Raw genomic sequence first — 23,652 nt, forward strand, 5'->3', positions numbered from 1 at the left:
ATAATGATTGATAGAGCAAAATATCTTGGACTATATGAGATATAACTTAAGTTTAAAATAATAATTACATCAATTCCCATATTTCTTCTTCAAACTATAAATCTTCAGTGGATTTGTAAATCACCAGAATTGTTAATCCATCATTAATACGTTCAATTTTTTATGTCTGACTGCAAATGGACACATGCTTATGTGATCAAAAGATTGTTCCGGTTGTATTATAAATGAAAAGGAAAGCTACAGTGTTTATTTACCTTCTACAATTTTACATGCGTGTTGATCCTTGGGCATGTTTCCGGAAGTGTATCAGAATAATTCACACATAATATGGATTTCTCCACTTCAAGTTTTGTGCGGACAATGATTTGTGTACCCGCTGCCAAATTGATTTGTGGAACATTGAAATCTTTATCAAGTTCATGTAGGTCATGAACGCACGTCTTCCAGTAGCATTTAACAGAACTAAAATACAAACGACTTAATTAGTAGTGCAGGTAATTCTTTTAGGATTGATTATCGCATGTCTTGGTACATTATCTCCATAACCTTGTACATCTAAGTTTGGAGTTTAAGTACTGTACACGTTTTGTTTCATAATAAATCTATTCTGTGTATTTCTTATCTTTTGTAGTCCATTTTCTATGTTCCAGGTTCATGAGGTAGTGAAATTGTATAATCAAGTTGAAGTCTCTTCAGAACGTCTGCTATTCAAAATTCCTGCAACATGGCAAGTAAGCGCACAAGTGATACAATCTCCAAGTTTCTATTTTTCTTTACTATCATGATACGTTTAGGAGAGAGGACAGACTTTTGTTTAATCTTTTTAATAGTCTTCATAAGTAATTAATACTTTCTTTCATTCAGGGAATAGAGGCCTCAAGATTGCTCGAAGCTGAAGGAATTCAAACGCACTTGACATTTGTTTATAGGTATGCACGGAGAGAGTATGCACGGAAAATTTAAGTTTTCATGTTGTGTATTAAATTAGGCTGTAGAAAAATTTAGCTTATGTCGGGACATACTTTCTCAGGCTTAAAATTCAGATTTTGGCAGAGTTGTGTCTGACCAGGTTCATGCACAGAACGAAATTGTTATCTTAATATTTCCTGTATAAATATTATCTATGGAGTTCAAGTAGGAATGCATTAGTTCTGACATGATGACATCTATACTGATGGTAAGCATAATAACACATCTTTATAGTTGTTTGTTTGTAAGGCTGGCAGAGTTCCACATTCTCTCCATTAAGATAGAAGAGCTTAATGATTTTATGGTCATCTTGTATGTAGAAATTATCATAAAATAAACCAAATCAAGCTGGATATGTCAAAGCTTGTGAAGTTTTCCCTCTTCCAGTTTGATCTTGACTCAAGCTTGATTTCAGTTTGGAAACACATGTCCATGCTTGGTTTTCTAATTATTTAGGAAACTTGATAGGGTTTTTTGGAGAACATGGACTGAATATCCAGTATAGACATTACACGAATAGCGATGGAACCAGTAACTTCCCACTGTGGGTGTAATATAATATACATTCTTGGTTTGTATGTTGCACAAGTAAGAGTGGAAGCCAAAGGTTATACATTCCATCAGAAAAATTACAGCACAGTTATATTTAAGAATACATGATGTACAAATAGTTTCACTCAAAAACTGCAGCTGCATATGAATGATACATTTATTATATACACTTTTAGACAAAAGGAGCTGCAAAAATGTATTGATTATATATGATAAATACACGTAGAGAAAAGAAAATCCAAAAGTATAAGGACAATGGCAAAAGCCTATAGGAGTCTTCTCTGATGCCCTATATCCCCAAAGCGCTTCATGATCATCTCATTATCAGTAATGTCAAATTCTTCTCTTTATATGTAACCAGTCATTCTTCCAGTTACCTTCAGCTGGACTATGTAATGGATTCTTCACAAATTTCATAGTGGAGGATGTTCTTTCCATGGTCGCAGTCATGAGAGATAAGCGAACACAATTTCACGAGCAAATGAATTAAGGGTTAGACATTATTCTTTCATATTCGAGCTAACTATTGTTTGAAAGTCCACCAACTGTAGGTTGGGGTGAGGCTTGAGAGTAGAGGCTGAACCATGGAGCCTTGGAGGGTGGTTGCATGCTGTCTATAGAGACGTTGAGGCAAAGGGAAAGTTATTGTGACCTTGGAGAGGGAGAGGTGATTTCCAGTATGTCATGGGACTGGAGTTGGTGGAAGGCGGAGGTCGATACAGATGCCTATAGAGGAGAAGGGAAATGGCCAAATGCAGGAGGGGAGTTGTAAGAGAGGGTTAGAGAGGCTGCAAGCAGGACACAGTCCATTATTGGTGGCTGACGGATCTGGAGAAAGAAAAACAGAGTCAGAGATGTCATTGGCAATGTTGCAGTGGAAGTCATAGAAGATTGGCAGAAAAAAGGAGCAATGATGTTGCGGCAACATGGAAAATGAATGACATTGATTCAAAGAGAGAGGGGCTATAGGGAAATGATGACCAAGTAGCAAAAAACTAGAAACTCACGAGAATTGATTAACAGAGTATGAGTTGAATTGGATATAGGATCTTGGAAGTGGATGGACAAGACTACAACCTTTTTATTGGATCTCATTTCTTCTTAAAATATTCATTTGAGGGAGGTATTTTAATGAAAGTTAACCAAATGATACCGAGGTCTTCAAAATTTTGGCAAAATATTTGTTTGAGTGAACAACTACACTCATCTGGATGTTTCTCCACCGCTACATATTGATAAAAAATAAATTAACATTTGAAATGACAATTTATCATGATATAACAAGATGTATGATGTTCAAAATGTGTCTAAAATACACACCGGGCTGACATGGCTTCATGATGGAAGTGTGTACTAGATTGGTTTTTATAGAACAAGCTGAGCGAAACCTTGAGCTGGAAAGCCAATAATTGCAATATCCATATCTGGGGATGTCCATTTTCCTAGTAAGGATGCATCTTAAGTGTAGTTTAGGCGTAAGATTAACAGGGTATTGACTGAATTCAAAATTAGCTTACATGCTTATTATTTTTAATTCAACTTATGGTGGATGTGAACACCTATACTAATCTTAGTGTCTTCCCTTGCACACTGACAGAATTTGTTCAACAGAATAAAGACATTTCTGCATGATGCATGATAAAACAAAGTGTCTTATCCAGAACATGTGTATGACACATGTCTGCTGCAACATGACTTCATGTTCCAAGCTTTCGTGCTAGATAGATTTTTATGGGCTTAAATCAAACCATGAGCTTGATAAAAGTGCACCCAAGTTGCATTATTCATACATGAGGTTGTCCATTTTCCTAATATGGAAACATCTTTAGTATAGGTTGGGTATAATCAACAGTACATTGCTGCTGGTCTGGACTAAAACTAAGCTGCATCTTTTTTGGTTTAACTTATCAGGCATTGGCAGTGGATATAAGAATGAATCTAGTTCAATGTGTAAACCTCCTTCCTGGTTGCTGGATTAGAATAAATGATTAGAACATCAGGAATTGCCTACTATTTTGATGCATTGAGGCATTCATATTTTTAAGGGCCTACTTATTTGGATTTTCTATCTAACCTCCTTTCCGAATTATTTTGTTACTCATTTTTTAATGTGGTAAAAGCTCATATATTGTAGTCTTTGATCATGCAGCTTCTGTCAGGCAGCAGCTGCTGCTCAAGCAGGTGCATCAGTTATCCAAATATTTGTTGGCCGCATGAGGGTAATTCTTACTATTTGTGAGTCGATGGTTTGTTCTCCATATATATGGTTCATGACAAATTTGAAAATCAGGACTGGGCCCGTGGCCATTCTGGAGATCCTGAGATAGAAGCTGCAATCAGAAGGGGAGAAGACCCTGGAGTGGCTTTGGTGAGCTTTTTTTACAAAAAAATTCTTTCGTATCTTTTCTTTCTTGTTAAAGGGAAAAGATTCTGAACTTGAAGTTTGTGTTGACAACCTCTTGATTATAACTTTTATTGTGGATTACTGTTTATTCTAAACTCTCCATTATGTTGTTATTCCTCGGGTTGTATGTTGTTGCTTCTGATGGAAGCAGAAACGGGAGTGGATGATGAAGAGAAAGAAGTCATGGTTGAATTCATGTGGTCTCTAATACAGATTTCGAGTTAAGTCACTTTTATTCATATTAAGTAGTAAATCAAGAGGTTAGGATGCGACAGTACTTGGCTGGAGAGGTTATAATAGATTGGAACAACTGAAGATCATGTTGTTACTCTGATGTTGGAGAGGTGTATATAACATTCTGCTCTGAAATCCACTTCGTATTGTTTGATTTTGAGGAAAGGATGGAATTTTTGAGATATAATTTATAAGCTAAAAATCCTACAGAATACACTAAAGCATATTTCGCCCTCAATATATGTTGCATCCTGATGTTAATGTTGTCTGGCTGGTCTTGATCGTCAGATTGAAATTTTGAATTATAGTAAACCCCACACCTAGATGAAGTAGTGTCAGTGTAGTAAAAGTATATTGTAAACATAGAAGGAAATAGTATTGAAATTGATAGTTACCCTGAAATAAGGGTGTGGAGGAAAAAAGGACATATGCTGTTAGAAAGATAAAGAAAAAGAGAATATATCTATGGCTGTTGTTTTAAAGATTTTCGTTTATACTCTTTATTTTTTCCCCTTTACAACGATACTCGAGCTCTATAACTGGTCATCAAGCATATATTAAAGTGTATTGGCTCAACCACTTACCACTCATCCTCTTATCTTTGCTAGTGCATCATTTTCGGCCAACCTTCCATAGGTTATGGGGAGCTATTTTGTTGTTGTCCTTCTGTATGATTCCTCTGGTGTTCACCTATTGTCACGCCCCAAACCGACACAAATTTTAGTGAAAATGATAATAAAATCAAGGCACGTGACAGTCGGCCACAAATTCTCTTATCAAAAAGACTTGCGAAGCCTAACTCCAAAATTCCAACAAAAATGTATTTCCATATATATAATCCATGAAGAAAAACTTCATATTCTAAACCCAAACTTGCATTACGTATCAATTCCAAATAGCTCCTTACCATAATTCCAAATAGCTCCTTACCATATCATCAGAGAATTTGCAACCAACGATCCAATGCACCCTCTTGGACTTGATCCTCAAGTTACAGTAATATGAGAAATGGTTTTATATTTGGGGTGCGCTTTCCATGTGCTCAGTAAGTGCTGTATATATTCAATAATTTATGTAATTGAAACAATGTACATAATAGAGTTTGTCCAAATGTGGAGTTTATAGTAAATACACAAACATTTTGGAATCAATTTTATGCATTGAAATAAAGCAACAGCACACCTTATCTGCAAAACTAGACTGCTTATAAGTGGCGATCTATCTAGAAAGGCTGACTATCACAGCACTCCGCTTTTTACGTCATATTCAACCAAACTGCCTACCGTGACAATCAGTCTGATTCGAACCGCCTACTGCGACGGTCTGCTCGATATAACACCGTACTCACTTAATAGGCCTATGACTTAATTGCTTGGTGTACACCATTAACCTACGAAAAGTTCAATTTATGTGTCAATATGATTCAACTATCATTTGACAGAACCTGCATGTCATGCATAGCCTACAACAACAAAATCAAATATCCATGTGACAAATTCAAAAAACATTAACTCGTGCTTACATCAGTGATGGAATATCTTAAAACATACTTTTTACATGAATTCCATGCTTGCGCATTAAACTATAGCATTTTAAGAAAATGATGAGAAAATCAAAAATTAAAGAATACTTAATTCTACTTACCAATATTTTGCCTAATCCATGTTCCTCATATAGTCCTCCACAAGGCATTCCCAATTATTGTTAGGCTTTCCTAGTATAGAGACATAGATAAATATCAATTGTCACTCAATACATATGTTTATACCTACACACTACGTAACTACCTTCTCAACTCTACTTATCCTAGTGTGTAATCCTTCTAATTGTCTTAGAACAGTCCTCAACATCTTTACATGCTTTATCGAAGTGTTTTGAAGCTCTAAAACTAGTTTAGTTGTCATAGGGGTATTTCTGTAATTTCTAAAAACTGCAAGGAGGGGTATTTATGTAATTCTGAAACTGCAGGGGTGATCACAGATTATACATAATATTGGAGGCTCAAACATAAATTATTTCATCTCTATACATATATAAGTATTAATTTCTGAATTAATCCATAAACATGTACCTGTATAATAAAGCAATCACACCCCTCTATTCACTTCTCCATTCTCTTAACAAATCCACGTATTAATATAAAAGGCTAACATATAATTCATATAACAAAAGAGCATTTTAGAACTTCATGATTTACCTTAAATAACAACAATGATTTTTCTCTCTAGCTCTTTCATGTTGCTTCATCTTTAGTCATGTTTATCTTATCTTTTCCATTTCACTGATGGCTCCACTGTTTTTATTTTTCTCCCAGCAACTCCTTTCTTTTTTTCTTTTTATTTTTTTCACTTTCTTCTTGCTCCAAACTGCAGCTTCTCTCCTCGGTTATCTTTTTTCCCCTTTTCTTATTTTTTTACACTAGTATAGTGCACATGCTTTGCACGTAACGTACATGTTTTAAGTTTTGAATTTTTTATTGAATAGTAAAACTATGTGTCAATGAATTAAATTTTGTAATAAGATTGCTTACAAAGAAATGTATGAAAAATAAGTCCCCCAAATCTAAAATTGTTCTTAAACAAGACTACCAATTCTGTAAGTTTTTCTCTTAAATTATGCCCCTCCAACATAAAGTTGTTAACTTAACTCTAAATTAAATAAGCTGCATTATTATTGCTATCTTTTTCTTGATATTCTCTAGATAGTTACACTTAATATCTACAACATATTGCAATAGCTACTTCTTATTACAATTATTTAGCAGGGTAAATTATTCTAAACCCTTATGCACTATTAGCCCCTATGGGCTTTCAGAATCACACTAAACCCTTAATGACTTTTCATTTTCAAAGAAAACGCCCAACAACATTCTGAATTTTGCAGATAACCTCTATAAATTAGAACCGGAAAATGCCATGAAAAGGCAATTTGAAAGTTATTGGGGGGTTTTGTGTAACTTATCTAAAAGATATTAGGGGCCTTCTACAAAAGTTATTAGGTGTTTAGTATGATTTCGATAGTTCATAGGGTCTATTTACTACAAAATACTAAAAGTTCATGGATGTTTACTGAAATTTACCTTATTTAATATTGTAATTCTTAGTTCAAATAATACTATTAAAATAATTATACTATTTATATACTTTGAAATATTTATCCAATTAATTTTTTTATTATGCTTTTAAATAATTTAGTACTATAAATATTTCATAAATTTCTATTATAATATAATAAATAATTAATTGTACTATTATTAATAATAAATAATTTTTTGTAAAAATGTTAGTTTTCAATCATTACCAAAGTATCGTATAATAATCTTTGAGAAAATATTCTAAAAATAATTTTAAATTATTTATTTAATAATATAATATTAAATAAATAGTTATTCTAAAAATAATTTTAAATTATTTATTTAATAATATAATATTAAATAAATAGTGTAATTCATAATTTATGTGATATTATTAAAATAATTATACTATTTATGTTATTAAATATTTATTCTATTTATTTTATTGCTCATTGAGTTATAGTATAATTCTTAATAGTATTCAGTAATATATTATTCAATTTATACTATTATTTTTATCATTTTATTATAATGATTATTATAATAATTTAATTGGTTACTACTAATAATTGTGTGTACTTATTTTATAAATTATTTTATTATATTATTTTTAAATAATTAATAGTTATAATATTTTTGATAATTATAATTATTTAGGAAGGTGAGAAGGTGCATAATTAATAAAATGTTATATTTATTTAATGAAAGATTAATTTGAGATAATGATATAGTTAGAATTTATCAAAATTTGAGAGGGAGAAATAAAATTAAAAGTTTAAACACCACAATCATCTTTTTATAGTAGTATAGTTATCTTCCTGCAACTTGCTTTTTCTTTTCTCAGCTTGCTTCTGCTCTTTTTTTGTCTTCTCCTTTTCTTTCCCCTCCTTCCTTTTGATTCTGAAGGAGAAAATGAGGGGAGAAGGGATACTGAAGTATCCCTGTCCACCTCATGCTTAACCATGGGACGTGTCCCTTCCCTCTCTCTTTGCATGCAACCTCCACCTCGTCTCAATTTCCTGCAAGGACGTCTCCTTGAATTTTACATAAAACCCCTTATGCTTTTTATATTTGCATATTCTAACTTTCTTTTTGAAACATCATTGTCAAAGTTTGATTGTAAATATTTATTACAAATGCATATAAATCCATCAATTCATAATAGATCAATCATAAAAAATTATGGGTTGCTACACCTATTGACTCTTCTTCTAGAAAGCTTATGTAGACATTTTGCTACTGTTCAAGTTAGGCATTTGGTAACTTGGCTTGTGGATCACTTTCGTCAACATCTTTGTGCACTATATATCTCCTTTGTAGATTCACCTGAGTTGTCCAATTTTTAAGCTGGAAAAGAACAGTGAAAACAATGATTGCGGATCCTTTTGTTCTTAAAAATATGTGCAAAAAATCTCAGGCAAAAAAAGTAAACAAAGAATCTTCATGAAGCATAAATTAGTTATGGCTGTAAGCAATTGTTCTCAAGATGAAATGTTAACCAACAATGCAAATGAAGCAGCTCTTCTATAAACTTCTTGGTAGATAGAAATTTGTAGGTGAGATAGATAAAAAAGATAGGAACAATGGGAAAAAAATTTCGTAAAGTAATAAGGAAAAAGAAATTTCTTCAAGAAAAACATAAAATACTTCTGATAGTAAGCAACCATCCTTAGGCAAATGTTTTCCATCACAAGTTAAAGAGATTTTGTCCAAATCTGAGAGATGGAAGTTGGAAGTTCATTCGGTGAGATAGCTGAAAGAGCTAGGATAAACGATAATGCCTACAGCTTTGATACATGGGTATGATGACAAGAATGACCTTTAATCAGCGACAAATTTATTGTCATTGGCACAAAATTATGCTGGAAATTGGAAACATTTACAATGAACCTTTTGTACATAAATGCAGGTGACGAAAGCATACAATTACATCCACAAATATGGGCACAAATCGAAACTGATGGCAGCAGCAGTTCGCAATAAACAGGATTTATTTAGCCTTCTTGGGTAAACGGTGGTCTTACTTTTGCCTCTTTGAAGGTGTTAGGCTTTAACCTAATTTATAACCAATATATATTTTCTCATAGGGTTGATTACATTATTGCCCCACTGAAGATATTGCAATCTCTAAAGGAATCTGCTACCTATCCTGAGGAGAAGTACTCATATGTCAGGAGGCTGTCACCGAGCTCTGCCATGGGATATGAATTTGGTGATGAAGAGGTAATCTTCAATATTTCCTTGTATTTGAATTTTCACTCGTCTAGACCTCTTTGGGTAAAACATCTTATAGTTAGTTAATCCTTGTAAAGAGGATTTGGTTACAATTAAAAGAATCACTTCTGAAGATAACAAATGATACAAGGAGATATGCATCAGATGGAATAACTTGCTTCACCCTATACTTTTACACCACTTGACATTGATTTGATGAGGTAGGGAAACTGCTAAAAGTAGCTAGCTAAGTTCATTGTTCTGTAATTTTGTTGTGGAGCTAGTCATCCATCAGGGTGAGTGACACACCTTTTGGAGCTTGAATAAGAATGAGCATGTTTTTATGTTAATATTATTGCTGTACACTCAGTTTCAATATACATATACTGTTTGAGCACCAGAACCGTGATGATGTTGTACATGGGGCTAATCGCAAACACAACAACTATCTTTCCCATCCCTGCCTGCCTATCTGTAAACTTGCATCTGTATCCAGTGTCAAAAGAATTAAAAGTGGCTGAAGTATGAGTCAATCCCAACCCTTATTAACCACAGTACAGTTTGGCATTCAGTAAAATTTGGCGAAGGATAGAATTTACAGTCAGGTTAAAGAACTTCAGAAAATTCCTCAGAGGTTTGGAAGAAATTTGTAATATCGTAAACATTTGGCAGAATTTCTAGTCCTTAGTTCAGCCTTGCTTAAACTAAAATTTGCTTACTTGCTAAACCTTTCAAGGAACAGTTGAATCCCTATATCTGTTAGCCAGCAGTAGCACATTATATTCCTTTATTCCTTTTTTCTACCTTTTCCCAAGATCCTATGTTGTCTTTGTGAACAATTTAGATATAGGGCTGAGGCAGTGGATGAACTCAACCAGTGCAAAGGAATGATGAAGGCGCATTGGCTGAAACCCTACAGACTTGGACATGGATATGGACATGGATATGGACATGAATATGAACATGGCTATGAGGCAATGATAAAGAACTGAACTCCAAGACACAACAACACATGACATTTTTATTTTTATTTTTTGGCTCAAAAATTCAGAAGAAACATGATGGTGGTTAGTTTGTTTTCTTTCTGTTTTAAGTAACAAAAACTAAAATATCCTGGATACATTATGCATCGGATAAACATTCATTAGATTTCTTGTTTGAAATGAGTCCCAAAGCTGCATTATTACCACAAAATGTGTGTTTATTACTCGTGAATCTGGACCATTTGATAATTGGCGAGTCTTTGTGACTATGATAAATTGATGACTTCCTCATTAGCAAGAAATAAGTGATTGCAATTTGAAAACTCTACAGAGTTGGAATAACCTGAAACTGCAGAAGAAAACAGTTTTCTCCAAAAATATTTAAAACGAAATATCTGAAAAAATATTGATTTTGAGTTATCATCTTTTACCATGGTTGATATTCTTGTTAACCTTTTCCTATTTTAAGGCAGATGGGATTCACTGGACAGATGCCTCGTCCATTTCTTCTGATAAAACTGGAGCTTTAGAACTATTTTCTTATCTTTCTTTAGGTTTTTTTTTTTGATGTATGAGTAGTTTTGAACCATGTTTAAGCATGATTAGAAGCTCGCAAGGCCTTTCCATTTTCTTACCTGACTGTATTTAAGTTAAATATGTTTTTATTATCAAAGAGCTCCCTTTCATCATAAGGAGCACAATGGTTCTCTTTCATCCTCTTTCATCTACTTCTGACTTCCCTGTCCTGTTTTCCTTTTATCAACAAGGTCCTCTAACATTGTTAGAGTATAAACCAATAACCCTCGACCCTCACCATAGCTTTGGAGTTTTGGTGCCTAGCTAAAGGAACTTTTTTGAAGTTAAAAAAGGATTTGAAAGAAGTTACCGTCGCATTAAATGATCCATGTTTCGGTTAAGCAAAGGGACTCACTTTCATGGACATGTTAAGAGTATACAATAATAACCCTCAATCCTTAACATAACGTCAAAGTTTTGGCGAGGGACTTTAAGACTCTTGACACAACCTTTTTCCCTCCTTCTTTGACACAGCTTGTGGAGTGGGATCAAAGGAGCTTTGCATCAGCAATGGGGCCCTGTGCTGAAGAGCTTTTGGCTGCTGGACTTGAAGGATACGCCAACCAAGCAAAGAGAGTGGAGGAGCTCTTCGGCAGGATCTGGCCGCCTCCTAATGTTTAAAACTTAAATGAGAAGCTCTAAATAAAACTACCTCTGGTTTCTTTCTCTAATGAGTGATTGCTTGAAATAGTTTGGCATCTGCAGCTGCATGGTGTGCACTATGCGATCCAAACTTTAGATTACTCTTCAAATCGACAAACTTTACATTCTGTTTTTCTTTTGCCCTTTATCTGCTGTATGCAAATTAAGTAATTCTCTGCGAATCTTTTCTGTGTGGAGTTTCAAATTTGGGGTCAAGATTTGAAATGCAAGATTATATGAATTATTGTCGGGTTTGACTTGTGTTTGGTTCCATGTCTACTTATCTGTGCTTTGAGAATTTTCATTGTTGTTTTTTTATTCTGTGACCTAGTTAACTGCATGTTTTCTCTGTTTCCCTTTTTTTTTTTTGGTTTTCCTGGGGTTTAGTGACTTGGAACATTTTCACAAGAAGTGGGATAATTGTTGGAGACAATTTTTGAACCGAGATATTTAGCTAAAATAATTTGGGATAATTTATGATGATCAAGAAGTATGTAATTTTTGGATTTTTGATGATATAACTACTATTTTATATTTTTGAACTTACAATTGTTTAATATAATGTTAGTTATTGTTGCAAAACTCTTGGTTAGAATATAATATATTATTAATAATAATTATAACAATCCATAATCTTTTTATTTTTATGAATTATTATAGAACAAGTATGGAAAAAAATTTAAGCCCCCACCCCCACCCTTCCCATTTCCTTCTTTTTTTTTACGATCCGAAATCTCTTTCTTGCATATCTTAATTTCAATAATATTTAGTAAAGTATAGATCTATGATTTTTTTTACTTTAAAATAGTTATACAAATCTAATTATTATTAAGGTGCGGGGGTGGTGCTTTGCGATGATTCGGGTGTGATCTAATTGACGTTGTTTCAACCATTGGAATGCTCATATGATCCTCTAATTTGTAAGCTTAGATCAACTGAACATAGTCTTTGGGTGGCTTTTTCCAAAGATGAAGTGGAATCATATTGTTGTTCTATGGTGATCATTGCTCTAAACTACATTTTTTTTTTCTCTTGCGCCCTGTTTGTCATATCGTTGATGATATTAATTTATTTGCGAAAGGTTTAATCTTTGGTAGCTTTTGCTTATATGAGGAGAGAGAGCAATTGTGTGGCTAATTCTTTTGCTCAGTTAGAAGCTAGAAGTAGGCAGGGCCAAGTATGGGGTGACTTTAATCCTCTATACTTCCATTACTTTTGTGCTTCATGATCTTCTTTTCAATCTACAATGAATAAAGTGCTATCCCAGCATAAATAAAAAAAAAATCTAATTAATATTTGGTAAAAAAGAAAGAGTATAAAGAGAGGATTAAGAAGAGAGATAGTTGAATGTGATAGTGTGGTCAGATGATGGCAATGAACATTGGAGGAAGAGAGGATAGAGAAAAGAAAAGAAATATGAAAAAAAAAAAGAAATAAATAGTAGAGTTCTAGATTTTTAACAAGTAGTTCTAGTCTACAGCTTATGATAATTTGAGAGAGTAGAACTCCTATTTTTATGTAAAAAAAGTGAAAAAAGTAGGATAATTTTTTTTTACCATTATCCCATTTCCAATATTGTTCTAATTCTAATTGACTAACACTATAAAAGTTTATCCAAGATCTGGTTCTAGTTGACTTAAAATTTTACTGTATAGTTTATCCTAATTCTAGTTTTAAATTCTACTTGACTAACCACCCCCAAGTAATCAATATTTAACTCTCATCATTTGATAAGCTTTAGAATTGTAATTTCTTACTAATGCTCGCATATAAGTTCCATCTAGGTATCAATATCGTTTATCCCCAATTTTGCGCCTTGAAGGGGAGTAAGTAGACATCAGTCTTTTATCATGTAACAAGTGTTTTGGCCGCGCTCGAACGGGTGGATCTTATACTTAGAAAGAGGAATTTTGAGGGGCGAGTGGAAATCCAACCCCACATCATTAGCTTGGAAGGGTTGGCTCATTGTTTTTTAATTTGTGTATGTATATGATTTGCTTGGTCTCTACGGATCACTTTTTTGGTCATATACATGTGCTTTTTAAATTGAATTGCACTGAATGTTTTTTTGTTAGAACGCTGCTTTTTTTTATATACGGGTTTTCCAATATTAGCCCTTTAAATCTTCAATATTTTGAAATTAGTTCCTCAAATCATGGAAATTGCTATCAAGTCCTTCAATTCATAAGGTATTTTGAAATTACTCCCTCGAATCATTGGAATTGCTATTAAATCTCCTAATTCTTAAGTTATTATGAATTTAGTCTCTCCAATCAAGAGTAAAAGTATCAACTACAGAGAAATTAGTCCCTTAAAGTCTAAATTTTTATTAGATCATACAATTCTTATAAGTTATTTCAACTAATCCCTAAAATCACTAAACTTCCTAGATACGTCACTAATTTAACACGTGCATAATTTTGCATATATGATTTTATCTAGAGTGATTCTCTACATGGTTTTATACTTTAACTTTTATATCTAAATATATGATTATGAGATTTTTTTAACTATATATAGTTATCAATTTTTTATTAGGATCACCAAATAGTTGATTATTAAATTTTCTAATTATGGATAATCTTAAGTTGATGAGGATTCTTAGATGAAGATAAAATTAGTTATCCACATGTCATATTGTAGTACGCCGGATAGAAGGATACATGACTGCCTTATGACAGTTCTTTTGCAAATAAATAAATTTGTATAATATAAAACTTTATTAATTTGCAAAGCAAATGCAGGAGGGTCTATGAGAAAAAAGTCAAAGCTCAAGGAGTTTTGAAAAAATGCAAAAGTTTAAGGATTATGTGAGTATACAAAGTTTAGAAGGGACCTATAAGAAACGCAACATATTTTAGGGGGTAATGTGAAATTAACTTTTAGAAATCCATATACAAATCCCAAAAAAATTGGGCTGGTGGAGTTAGGGCCTATTTCGTTGGTAGGAGTTCTTTTTTATTAAGGATTTGTAGGTAATATATTTTTTAAATATTCACAAATCCCAAAAAAATTGAGAGACCGAAAAAATAGATGATGTAAAAATATCTTCTCTGGGCAGATACCTTAATAAATTTTGATGTTAACTAGAATCTATTAGAATTTCAAATTCGACACTAATGAAACGGTAACAGATCAAAATACTTGTCCCTTTCTATAATATCATTAGAATCAATTAGAATTTCAATCTTATTGGAAGAGTACTTCAGGGTTATGTGAGAAACCACCCAAAGTTCAGGTGAATATGTGAAATTAACTCTTTAGATGTCCATAGACAGATTGGAATTTAAATGGGCTGGTGGAGTTAAAGACCATTCCATTTGGTAGGACTTTTATTTTTTTTAGGATTTGCATGCAATGCATTTTTTAAAAATTCAGAAATTCCTAGAAAATTAAAAGATTTAAAAAATAGTTGTCGCAAAATATCATCTAGTAAAAACCTAGATGAATCTTGATGTCAATTAGAATTTCAAATTCAACATTGACAAAATTTTGATGGGTCAAAATACTTATCCCTTCCAAAAATATTTTTAGAATCAATTAGAATTTCAAACTAATCCAAGAAGAGTACACATCCCTAAATTTTTATCAATTGCCAATATGTCAACTTTAGGTTTCTTTCTAACTGCCACAAGAACATCATGAGCTACCCCATAAAAAAATTAGTTGTCGCGGATACCTCCTTCTCAGTTCCTTCTTCAATAACTCGAGCTGTTGATGGTGTGAAAACATTTCCTGATGTCAAATTCTAAAAACCAGTAAGAGGTTCCCCACACTTCTTTAATACGTCTTAAGCCGAGTGGCAGCCTTTACTCAAGCGAAAGTGCACTTTGTTTGGAAGCTTAGGATCATTAAAGGATTTCGGTACCACTCAGATTGCCTCTTTCATGATCTTTTCTTGCTGGTATTTTATTTTCAAGTATTGAATATCCAGTGTTGATAATAAACCTTATAGCTATTACTGCATAGAGAATAACAATTATTTGCCGACTCGTTATTAATGTTTATGGCATTTTTGCTATGGATCTGATTGCAAAGTATCTATCGCTTTCAGCCACTCAGCCACTCTCCTCTTCTGGTTCCGATGCCACCCTAGTGAGTTCCTAAATAAGAAGGATGGCGGAGTTTGTTCTTATTAAGTTATGAAGATGGTGAAAATTTCTAATTATATATTGTGAGGATCTAAGATGCAAATCTAGAGAAAAATGAATAGGATTGCCTACTATTTTTGAAAGAACATAGAATATGCAGTAGAAAATAAATAGATAATAATAAAAATAAGCAAAGTAATAATCTCAGAATAATCACATCCAGAACACACAAAAATTTATAGTTGTTCGAATAAACAATCATACATCCACTCTTCTAGGATGAGCAAACGACCGTTTCAGATGGTTTTGACTATTTTTTTATAAAACTAAACTGAACTGAGCTAGATTCAAATCAAACCAAACCGTGTTAAATTGATTTGGTGTGGTTCAGTTCGGTTTGGCCTTTTGACATGCAAAGTTAGAAAACTTTTAGGTGACATACAAGACTATTACTCCTTCAAACCTTTCACTCACTCACACCTTAAATTAAAGAAAAACTCTTCAAATCAGCGACTTTACAAACTAAAATCAAACATTTATCAATTTAGATATGTGAAAGTACTATTATAAATTATCTATTCACCTTGAATAAGCATAAGTTTTAATTAGTTATGTTGATAGTAGTTAGTTTGGGTATTTTGTTTTCAAATATTTTCGAGCGAACAGAACCAAAGTTTTTCTAAGACCGAATTGAACCACTAAAAATCAGTTGGTTCGGTCAGTTTAATCGCTTTGCACCAAACTGTGCTCACTCCTACATTCTTTCTTCTCATGAAAGGGCTTCCTCACTAAATGAAAGTTCTCCTAAATCACAAACCTAATTCAGTCGGTTGAAGAGACCGAAACCCTAGTTTCTCCCAAACTACTTGTCTAAATTAAAATATCATAGTGACTAACCCAAGCCCTAAATAATGACCAATTCCTCAATTAGCACCATGGCTTGAGTATGTAATGTAGAAGAGGACAATGGAGGAGGCACTTGAGGACAAAATAAGTGGGTCTAGTAGAATTCAAAAGTCACTATGTCAAAATAAAGAGAAATTTTAGTGTTTTGGGACTATATGGAGGGTGAAATCATTATTTTTTATGTTTTATTTGATATTTTAATGTTTTATTTTAGATCTAATAAGTTGTAAGGTCAAGATTAACTATTATTTAGGGTTGATAAATGGATCTAATATAAATAGTTGCTAGACAATATTATGTAGGTAGTTTTTTATCATTGAATAATATTTTGCAGCTCGGAATTAGGGGTTCTTCCAGTACCCGAATCTTGATACCATTCAGTGGTGGATTTTATATCAATTGTTCTTGTTCTCTTAGTTCAGTCATCTTCCATATAGATTTAACATCATTTGGTATAAGAGCAACTAGTTTCCTAATGGCCAAACAAGTTCATGGACGTGATCATGATGGACGTCATGGTGCACTGGGAAGAGTGAATCTGGTGGACAACATGAACCAATGACAGCGAGATCTACGCGATGTGGAGAATGAATATGTCACAAGACATGTCTAAGAACTCCAATAGCATCTAGCGCAATTCGAGTTGTAAACATAAGAGGGGTCTGATTTTTAGCTTTCGACAAAAGAAAGTGGAGAAGAGGGCAACCCTTTCATGGATAGGATACATGACCATGGAGTTCAACAAGAATTCTGATATGATCCCTTGGGGGTATTGGAATGAAGATTGAGATTCTAGAGTTTACAGGTATGGCTCACCCTGATGAGTTTGTTGATTAGTTAAACATAGTAGAATAGATTTTTGATCTTAAAAACCTGTCAGAGAATAATGAGGTGAAATTGGTTTCCATTAAATTAAGAAAATATGCATCCATTTGGTGGGAACATATTACGTAATAATGATCCAAGGAAGGAAAAGCAAAGCTGGAGATGTAGGAGAAGAAGATAAAGATGTTGCGATGGAAGTTTCTTCCTGAGTATTATAAATAGGAAACATTTATTGACTATCACAACCTCTCACAACATGGCATGTTAGTAGAGGAATACACAAATGAGTTTGATCATTTGAGGATGTGGTGTGATGCTGCGGAGGAAGACGAACAAACCATTGCTCAATTTTGGGAGGTCTCTATATGGAGATTTCTGATGTGGTCTATTTGCAACAAGACTGGACTTATCAGGATGTTTGTCAGCTTGTTCTAAAATTCGAAAAACAACTCAAGGGTAAGAGAAAGAGTAGTAGTACAAGATACAAAAATCCTTTCAAAACAACCACCCCAACAACATCAAAGGGTCCAACAAAACCAGACCAAGCAGTTTGGTCTAGTAAAACCATGGTGCAATGTTTCAAATATCATGGACCCAGACGTTATGCCTCAGATTGCCCGAATAGACAATTGGTTGTGCCAGTGGAAGAAGACATTAATCCGACATTTGATGAGTCCGATGCTGAGCAAGTTGAATGAGAAGATGAAACTGAGATTATTTATGCTAATCATGGAGAGGCCCTTGTGGTTCATTGATTACTGAACATGACTACAACAGAAGATGAACAGTGGCTGAGGAATAACATTTTCCATACAAAGTGCATGACAAAGAAAAAGGTCTGTAATGTGATCAGTGGTGGAGGCAATTGTGAGAATGTGGTCTTTACAACTATGATGGATAAACTAGAAGACAGAAGATCACCCTCAACCATATAAGTTTTTGCGGTTGAAGAAATGGAATAACGTGAAAGTTAGCAAGCATTGTCTCGTTTAATTTTCTATTGGGAAGAAATATAAGGATGAAGTGTGGTGTGATGTGGTGCTCATTGATGCTTGCCATATAATCTTGGGCATACCGTAGTAGTTTGATTGCAATACAAGTCATGATGGCTTCAGGAACAAGTACACCTTCAAGAAGGACATGTTGACTATTACATTAAGCCCAACAAACATTCGGTAGACTAAAGATAAAAGCAGTAGTCTACATTCGAGAGTAGATTTCAATGAGGCTATCAAGGAAACTCCAATATCCTCTGCCTTAGTGATCATAGAGGAGAATGGGAAGAAAGTAGTTATCCCACAGTAGGTGCAATCCTTGTTGAAAGATTTTGTTGATATTTAGAGGAGATTCCATCAGGATTACCTATTATGAGGGACATCCAATACTATATTGATCTTGTTCCGGATGTTTCTATTCCGAACAAAGCTGCATACTGGATAAGCCTGAAGGAGTATGAAGAGTTGCAGAGGCTAGTCATTGAATTGATAGAGAAAGGGTTGATCAGAGAGAGCATGAGCATGTCTGCTGTTCCAACCTTGTTGGTGCTAAAACATGATGGTTCTTTGCATATGTGCATTGATAGTAGGACAGTGAACTAAATCACCATCAAATACAGGTTTCCCATCCCTTGATTTGATGATTTACTTGATCAACTACATGGTATGACTGTGCTTCCAAAGATAGATTTGCAGAGTGGATTGTTAGACCCTATAGGGGGGGGGGGGGTGGGGTCTTATGCTAATCTAATCCGATTTAAATGCTAATTAAAATTAATTAATAAGTTATCCTAGCAAGTATGAAATACAACAAGAATATAAGCTAGGATAAGCAATATGAACAATGAGATATATCCTATATGATAGAAATATATGTAAGGATATATAAACAAAACAAGGGTAAATAATCTAAACAAGATAGTGGATGAAATAAATAAGCAATGCACAATTGGCGATATAAGATAAATGCAAAAATAAATACGCCAAAGACAAACTCAAACAAGCAATATGATCACGGAGTTCGGACCTTCCGTCCTACGTCTCCGCTCCCCACTCCCGGGGAGAAATCCACTATCACAACCGGGTTTTCTACGTTCACCCGAACAACGTTTACACATCACACTCGGTTTTCTAGCTAACCAAAAACTTTACAATCATCACTCTTGCAATCACACTCTACACCCTCACAAGTGTTGGACCTAGCCGTATCTCCCTCAAGTGCTCGGTTACAACCTCTCCCTAGGCTCATCAACCGATGCCACTCCTCTTGGAACGATCCCCGACTATCACCACAAACTCCTCTCGGTGTACAAGTGTATTACAAAGTGAATCTCACAATAAGCATAATATAATAAATGATTGTTCTCTAATATGGATGAGAACACAATGAAAGCTCACACTCAATTGTTACAATCTCTCACAACCCTAATATACTATGTATGCAAATACAATAAGCTCAAGTGGGTGTGTGTAACAATGAGATAAAATTAAATCTAACTCAAATAGCAAACTAGCAATAATAAGAATATGAAAATCAATAATAAAATTGCTAGAGAAAAAAGTTAGAAAACTTCTCAATAGATCAAGAGGTAGAAGGAGAATAGTTGGATGCCCAAACACCAATAGATGATCTCCTCAAGCTCTTGTGAAATTGATTTCTCAAACTCAAACATCCAAATGCTTAAAAGTTTCTTAAACACACTTAAACCAAACTAAAACCCTTGTTAAAACTCTTTTAAACTTGGTTAAAAACTCTCTTGGATGATAGAAAATAGTTATGACAAAGGGGTATATATAGGCTTGAAGAAACCAACCCCAAAAACCCCAAAAAACCATTAAAAAATAAAAAATAGCAACTAGTCGTTACTGTGTAACGGTCGGCTTCTACAGTAACTTCGGTCGACCGATACGGTCGACCGAGAGCCATATGAAAAGCTGAGTAACGTCCAGAGAGTTTGGCGGTCGACCGTACCGGTCGACCGTGGGTACTGTAGCACTACATTTCAGTTTTGTAAAATCAATTAAAAATAGTAAAACAGCTCCAACAAATATGAAATTTTGTGGGAAGATTATAGACATGTAGAATAACATGTTAGAGATAGAATTTCTGAAAAATTATTTTCCAGTTGAGAGAAATAAATGTTTGAACACAGATTTACAGTTTCTGAAAATCTGCTGATATACACGATTTTGTAAAATCAATTGGACACAGTAAGTCAACTCAAAAAATATTAAAATTTTGAGAAAAGTTTCTAAACATGTAGATAAACATGTCAAAGAAAGAATTTATTGAATATCACTTCCCATTTATGAAAACTCATCTGTTTTGTAAAACATGCACGAACATATGCACGAACAAAAACATGATTTTGTAAATTCCATTAAACATAACAAATCAATTCCAAACTTGATGAAACTTTGCAAAATGTTTATAAACATGAAAAAAAACATGTTAAAAAAATAAATTTTTAATTTTCATTTTTCATTTGTGAAAACTCATTATTTTGTAAAAACATGCATGAATATGAATTTGTTAAGAACATGTTTTTGACAAAAAGAGTTTAAACGCATATTGAAACTTTATGAAATGTCTTCATAAATATTATAACACATGAATATAAAGTAAACATGGTCAATAAAATAATATCACAAAGTTTTCTCAAAATAGCTCATTTTGTGAGAAAATCCAATATTGTGTGTGTATATGATATTGAGCTTAGAGTATTAAACACACATAATATAAACCTATACTAAATATACCCAAGATTGATGAAGGTCTTAAATGAGCATGACTTGGTAAACTTTGCGGAAGAAGCTTGTAATTGGATCTTTAACTTGAATTGATGTTGCTTCACTCCACAATTCCGCCAACCTCCATTTGATATGATCGTTAAGGCTCGATTCCATCCATCCTCCAACTCGTTGTTTGTCTATAATAAATAGAAATATACCAACACTAGACAAACAACATTAGTGGTAAATTATTTGTTAAACATCATTAAAACAAAGAGGCTGACAATCTCCCCCTTTTTGATGATGACAAACAATTTACAAAAAGGATATATGCATGAAAGGAAATGAATATACAATATTATAATTCACATGCATATATGAAAGGAAATGTATACTCATAATATTTCTCCCTCTTTGACAACATCAAAAAGGGGAAACCAACAAGAAGGAAGAGAGCGAAAGCTCCCCCTATTAATAAGCATAGGTGAGTATCAAACAAGTATAGGGATTGCTCCCCCTATCAAAATGCCATAAAGAAAATATGAAATGAAGATCATGGCAAACATATATGAGCAAGCATAGATAAAAAATATGCTAAACACAACTCACATACATAAGGACAATGAGAACATATATAAATATATCAAAGTGAACATAGTGTCTCATTTCTCAAGCATAAAAACCATGTATGAATGAATTTATGAAAGCAAAAGAATGAGGGAACATGAGAACCATGAAAGAAAAGTTTTCAAAAGAAAACAAATCACTCAAATGAAATCATAAATCAAGGTTTGAATCCAAAAATGATGTTTGATCAAAAAGAATAAAACTTTCTTTGTATAACTTGATCAAACCACTCATAGAATACATTATAAGACACGAATAGATGATCCATAAGCACAAACATATAAATATCATCATATAAGTAAAATATAATGAATTCAAAGCAACAATTCAAAACAAAATCTTTGACAAAAGAATTTCAAGAGAGGCAACTATATCTAGCTCTTGAGCTAGTAACAATCCATATAAACATTTAAGCATCCGGTAACCATGATTTGGTAATAAACACCCAATAAACCTGGAGGGTTATATAATTACAAACCTTTCATCAAAATCAAAACTAGGAATTATAAAAACAAAAGAATTTGACCAATAAAAGGAATTGTTTTCATAAAAGTTTAAAATACATTTTTTAAAACCAAGCAAAAGAAAAATAAAAACACTAAAATTCTTGGTTTAAAATCAAATTTGTTTTGGTACTCAAGTATTTTTGGTACCAAAAGAATTAGGGACATGACCCCTATCATTCAAGCTCAAAGCCCTAGGTTATGAGCCCATTTGGGCGCATTTAGTGCACGGGTCCGGTCATAGCAATAATTATGTAAATGACCCATTCGATTGCAATAAGCGCAATGAAGAGGATGCATTTGGTTATGTTGACCATATGGATGTGCACGAAGAACATTTGCAAATAAAGATGGTATTTTAAGATTATTTTGCAAATGAGAAACATTTTGAAATAATGTTGGTCTACTTGAAATATTTTGTGATTTAGAAACTTTTCGCAAATCAAAACAAAACTTAGCTAAGTGACCAACTCTACCACAAAAGTCACAATGATACACATTAGCATGCTTATGATGAACAATGGGTGCATGTGTGTGTACATGTGATGAAAAGACTTGATGAGATGCACAAGGAGCATTGACATTTTTATATTTGTGTGCATCATAGCAAAATTTAGCTAAATGGCCTTTACGATCACAAATGGAGCATTTGTAAACTTTGCTATACAAGTGTGCGTAGTGTGTAGGTGATTTTAAAGTTATAGCACTAGATTTAGCACACTTGTCCATAAGTTTCTTATGATTATCAATGCATGTATTAAAAGTTGAATCTAAGCATGGTGTGCGGTTTTTCACAAGATTTAATTTATTATTGGTCACAACATCATTGATAATAGAAGTAGAGCATGTATGGTTATTCTTAAAAGAATCGAATTTATTTCTAATGCATTCTACTTCTAGCATGACATCTTTATTCGCATGAGTTAAGCTAGAAATAGATAAACACATGTTATTATTTTCTAAACTTAATAACTCATTGTTTTCTTTCAAGATAGCATTCTCTTTAACAACAATATCAAGTTTGGAAGCTAGCGACTCATGATCAGATTTTAAACTAATATGCTTGCTTTTAAGATCAATAAAATTATTTTTCAATTTAGTATAGGCATGAGATAATCTTTCATATGCACAAGCGAGTTCATCAATAGATAAATCATTATCGGAATCAGAATCGCTTACTACACAAGAGTTATCCTCTTGTGGCCGTGTGCATGATGCTCCACATGAGCTTGAAGAAGAATCCGTCAAAGCTTGTTGGATTGCCTCCAAGTCCCCTTGATGTGTTTCAATAAAGTTCCAAAGTTTGTAAGCACTATCAAAATGAA

At 33.4% G+C, this 23,652-nt stretch overlaps 1 protein-coding gene across 1 annotated transcript in view; it reads left to right on the top strand.

Annotated features, from left to right (window-relative positions):
* Positions 1-11,908, top strand: part of LOC109824239 (transaldolase) — a 21,036-nt gene extending 9,128 nt beyond the window's left edge. Inside the window, exons 7-13 of the mRNA XM_020390782.1 lie at positions 651-731; positions 865-929; positions 3,671-3,740; positions 3,812-3,889; positions 9,142-9,239; positions 9,320-9,455; positions 11,480-11,908. Of these exons, the coding sequence (XP_020246371.1) occupies positions 651-731; positions 865-929; positions 3,671-3,740; positions 3,812-3,889; positions 9,142-9,239; positions 9,320-9,455; positions 11,480-11,626 (675 nt within the window). The 3' untranslated portion in view covers positions 11,627-11,908. The remainder of the gene's footprint in view (positions 1-650; positions 732-864; positions 930-3,670; positions 3,741-3,811; positions 3,890-9,141; positions 9,240-9,319; positions 9,456-11,479) is intronic.

The sequence above is a fragment of the Asparagus officinalis genome, chromosome 1, assembly GCF_001876935.1.
Source record: "Asparagus officinalis chromosome 1, Aspof.V1, whole genome shotgun sequence".
NCBI lineage: Eukaryota > Viridiplantae > Streptophyta > Magnoliopsida > Asparagales > Asparagaceae > Asparagus > Asparagus officinalis.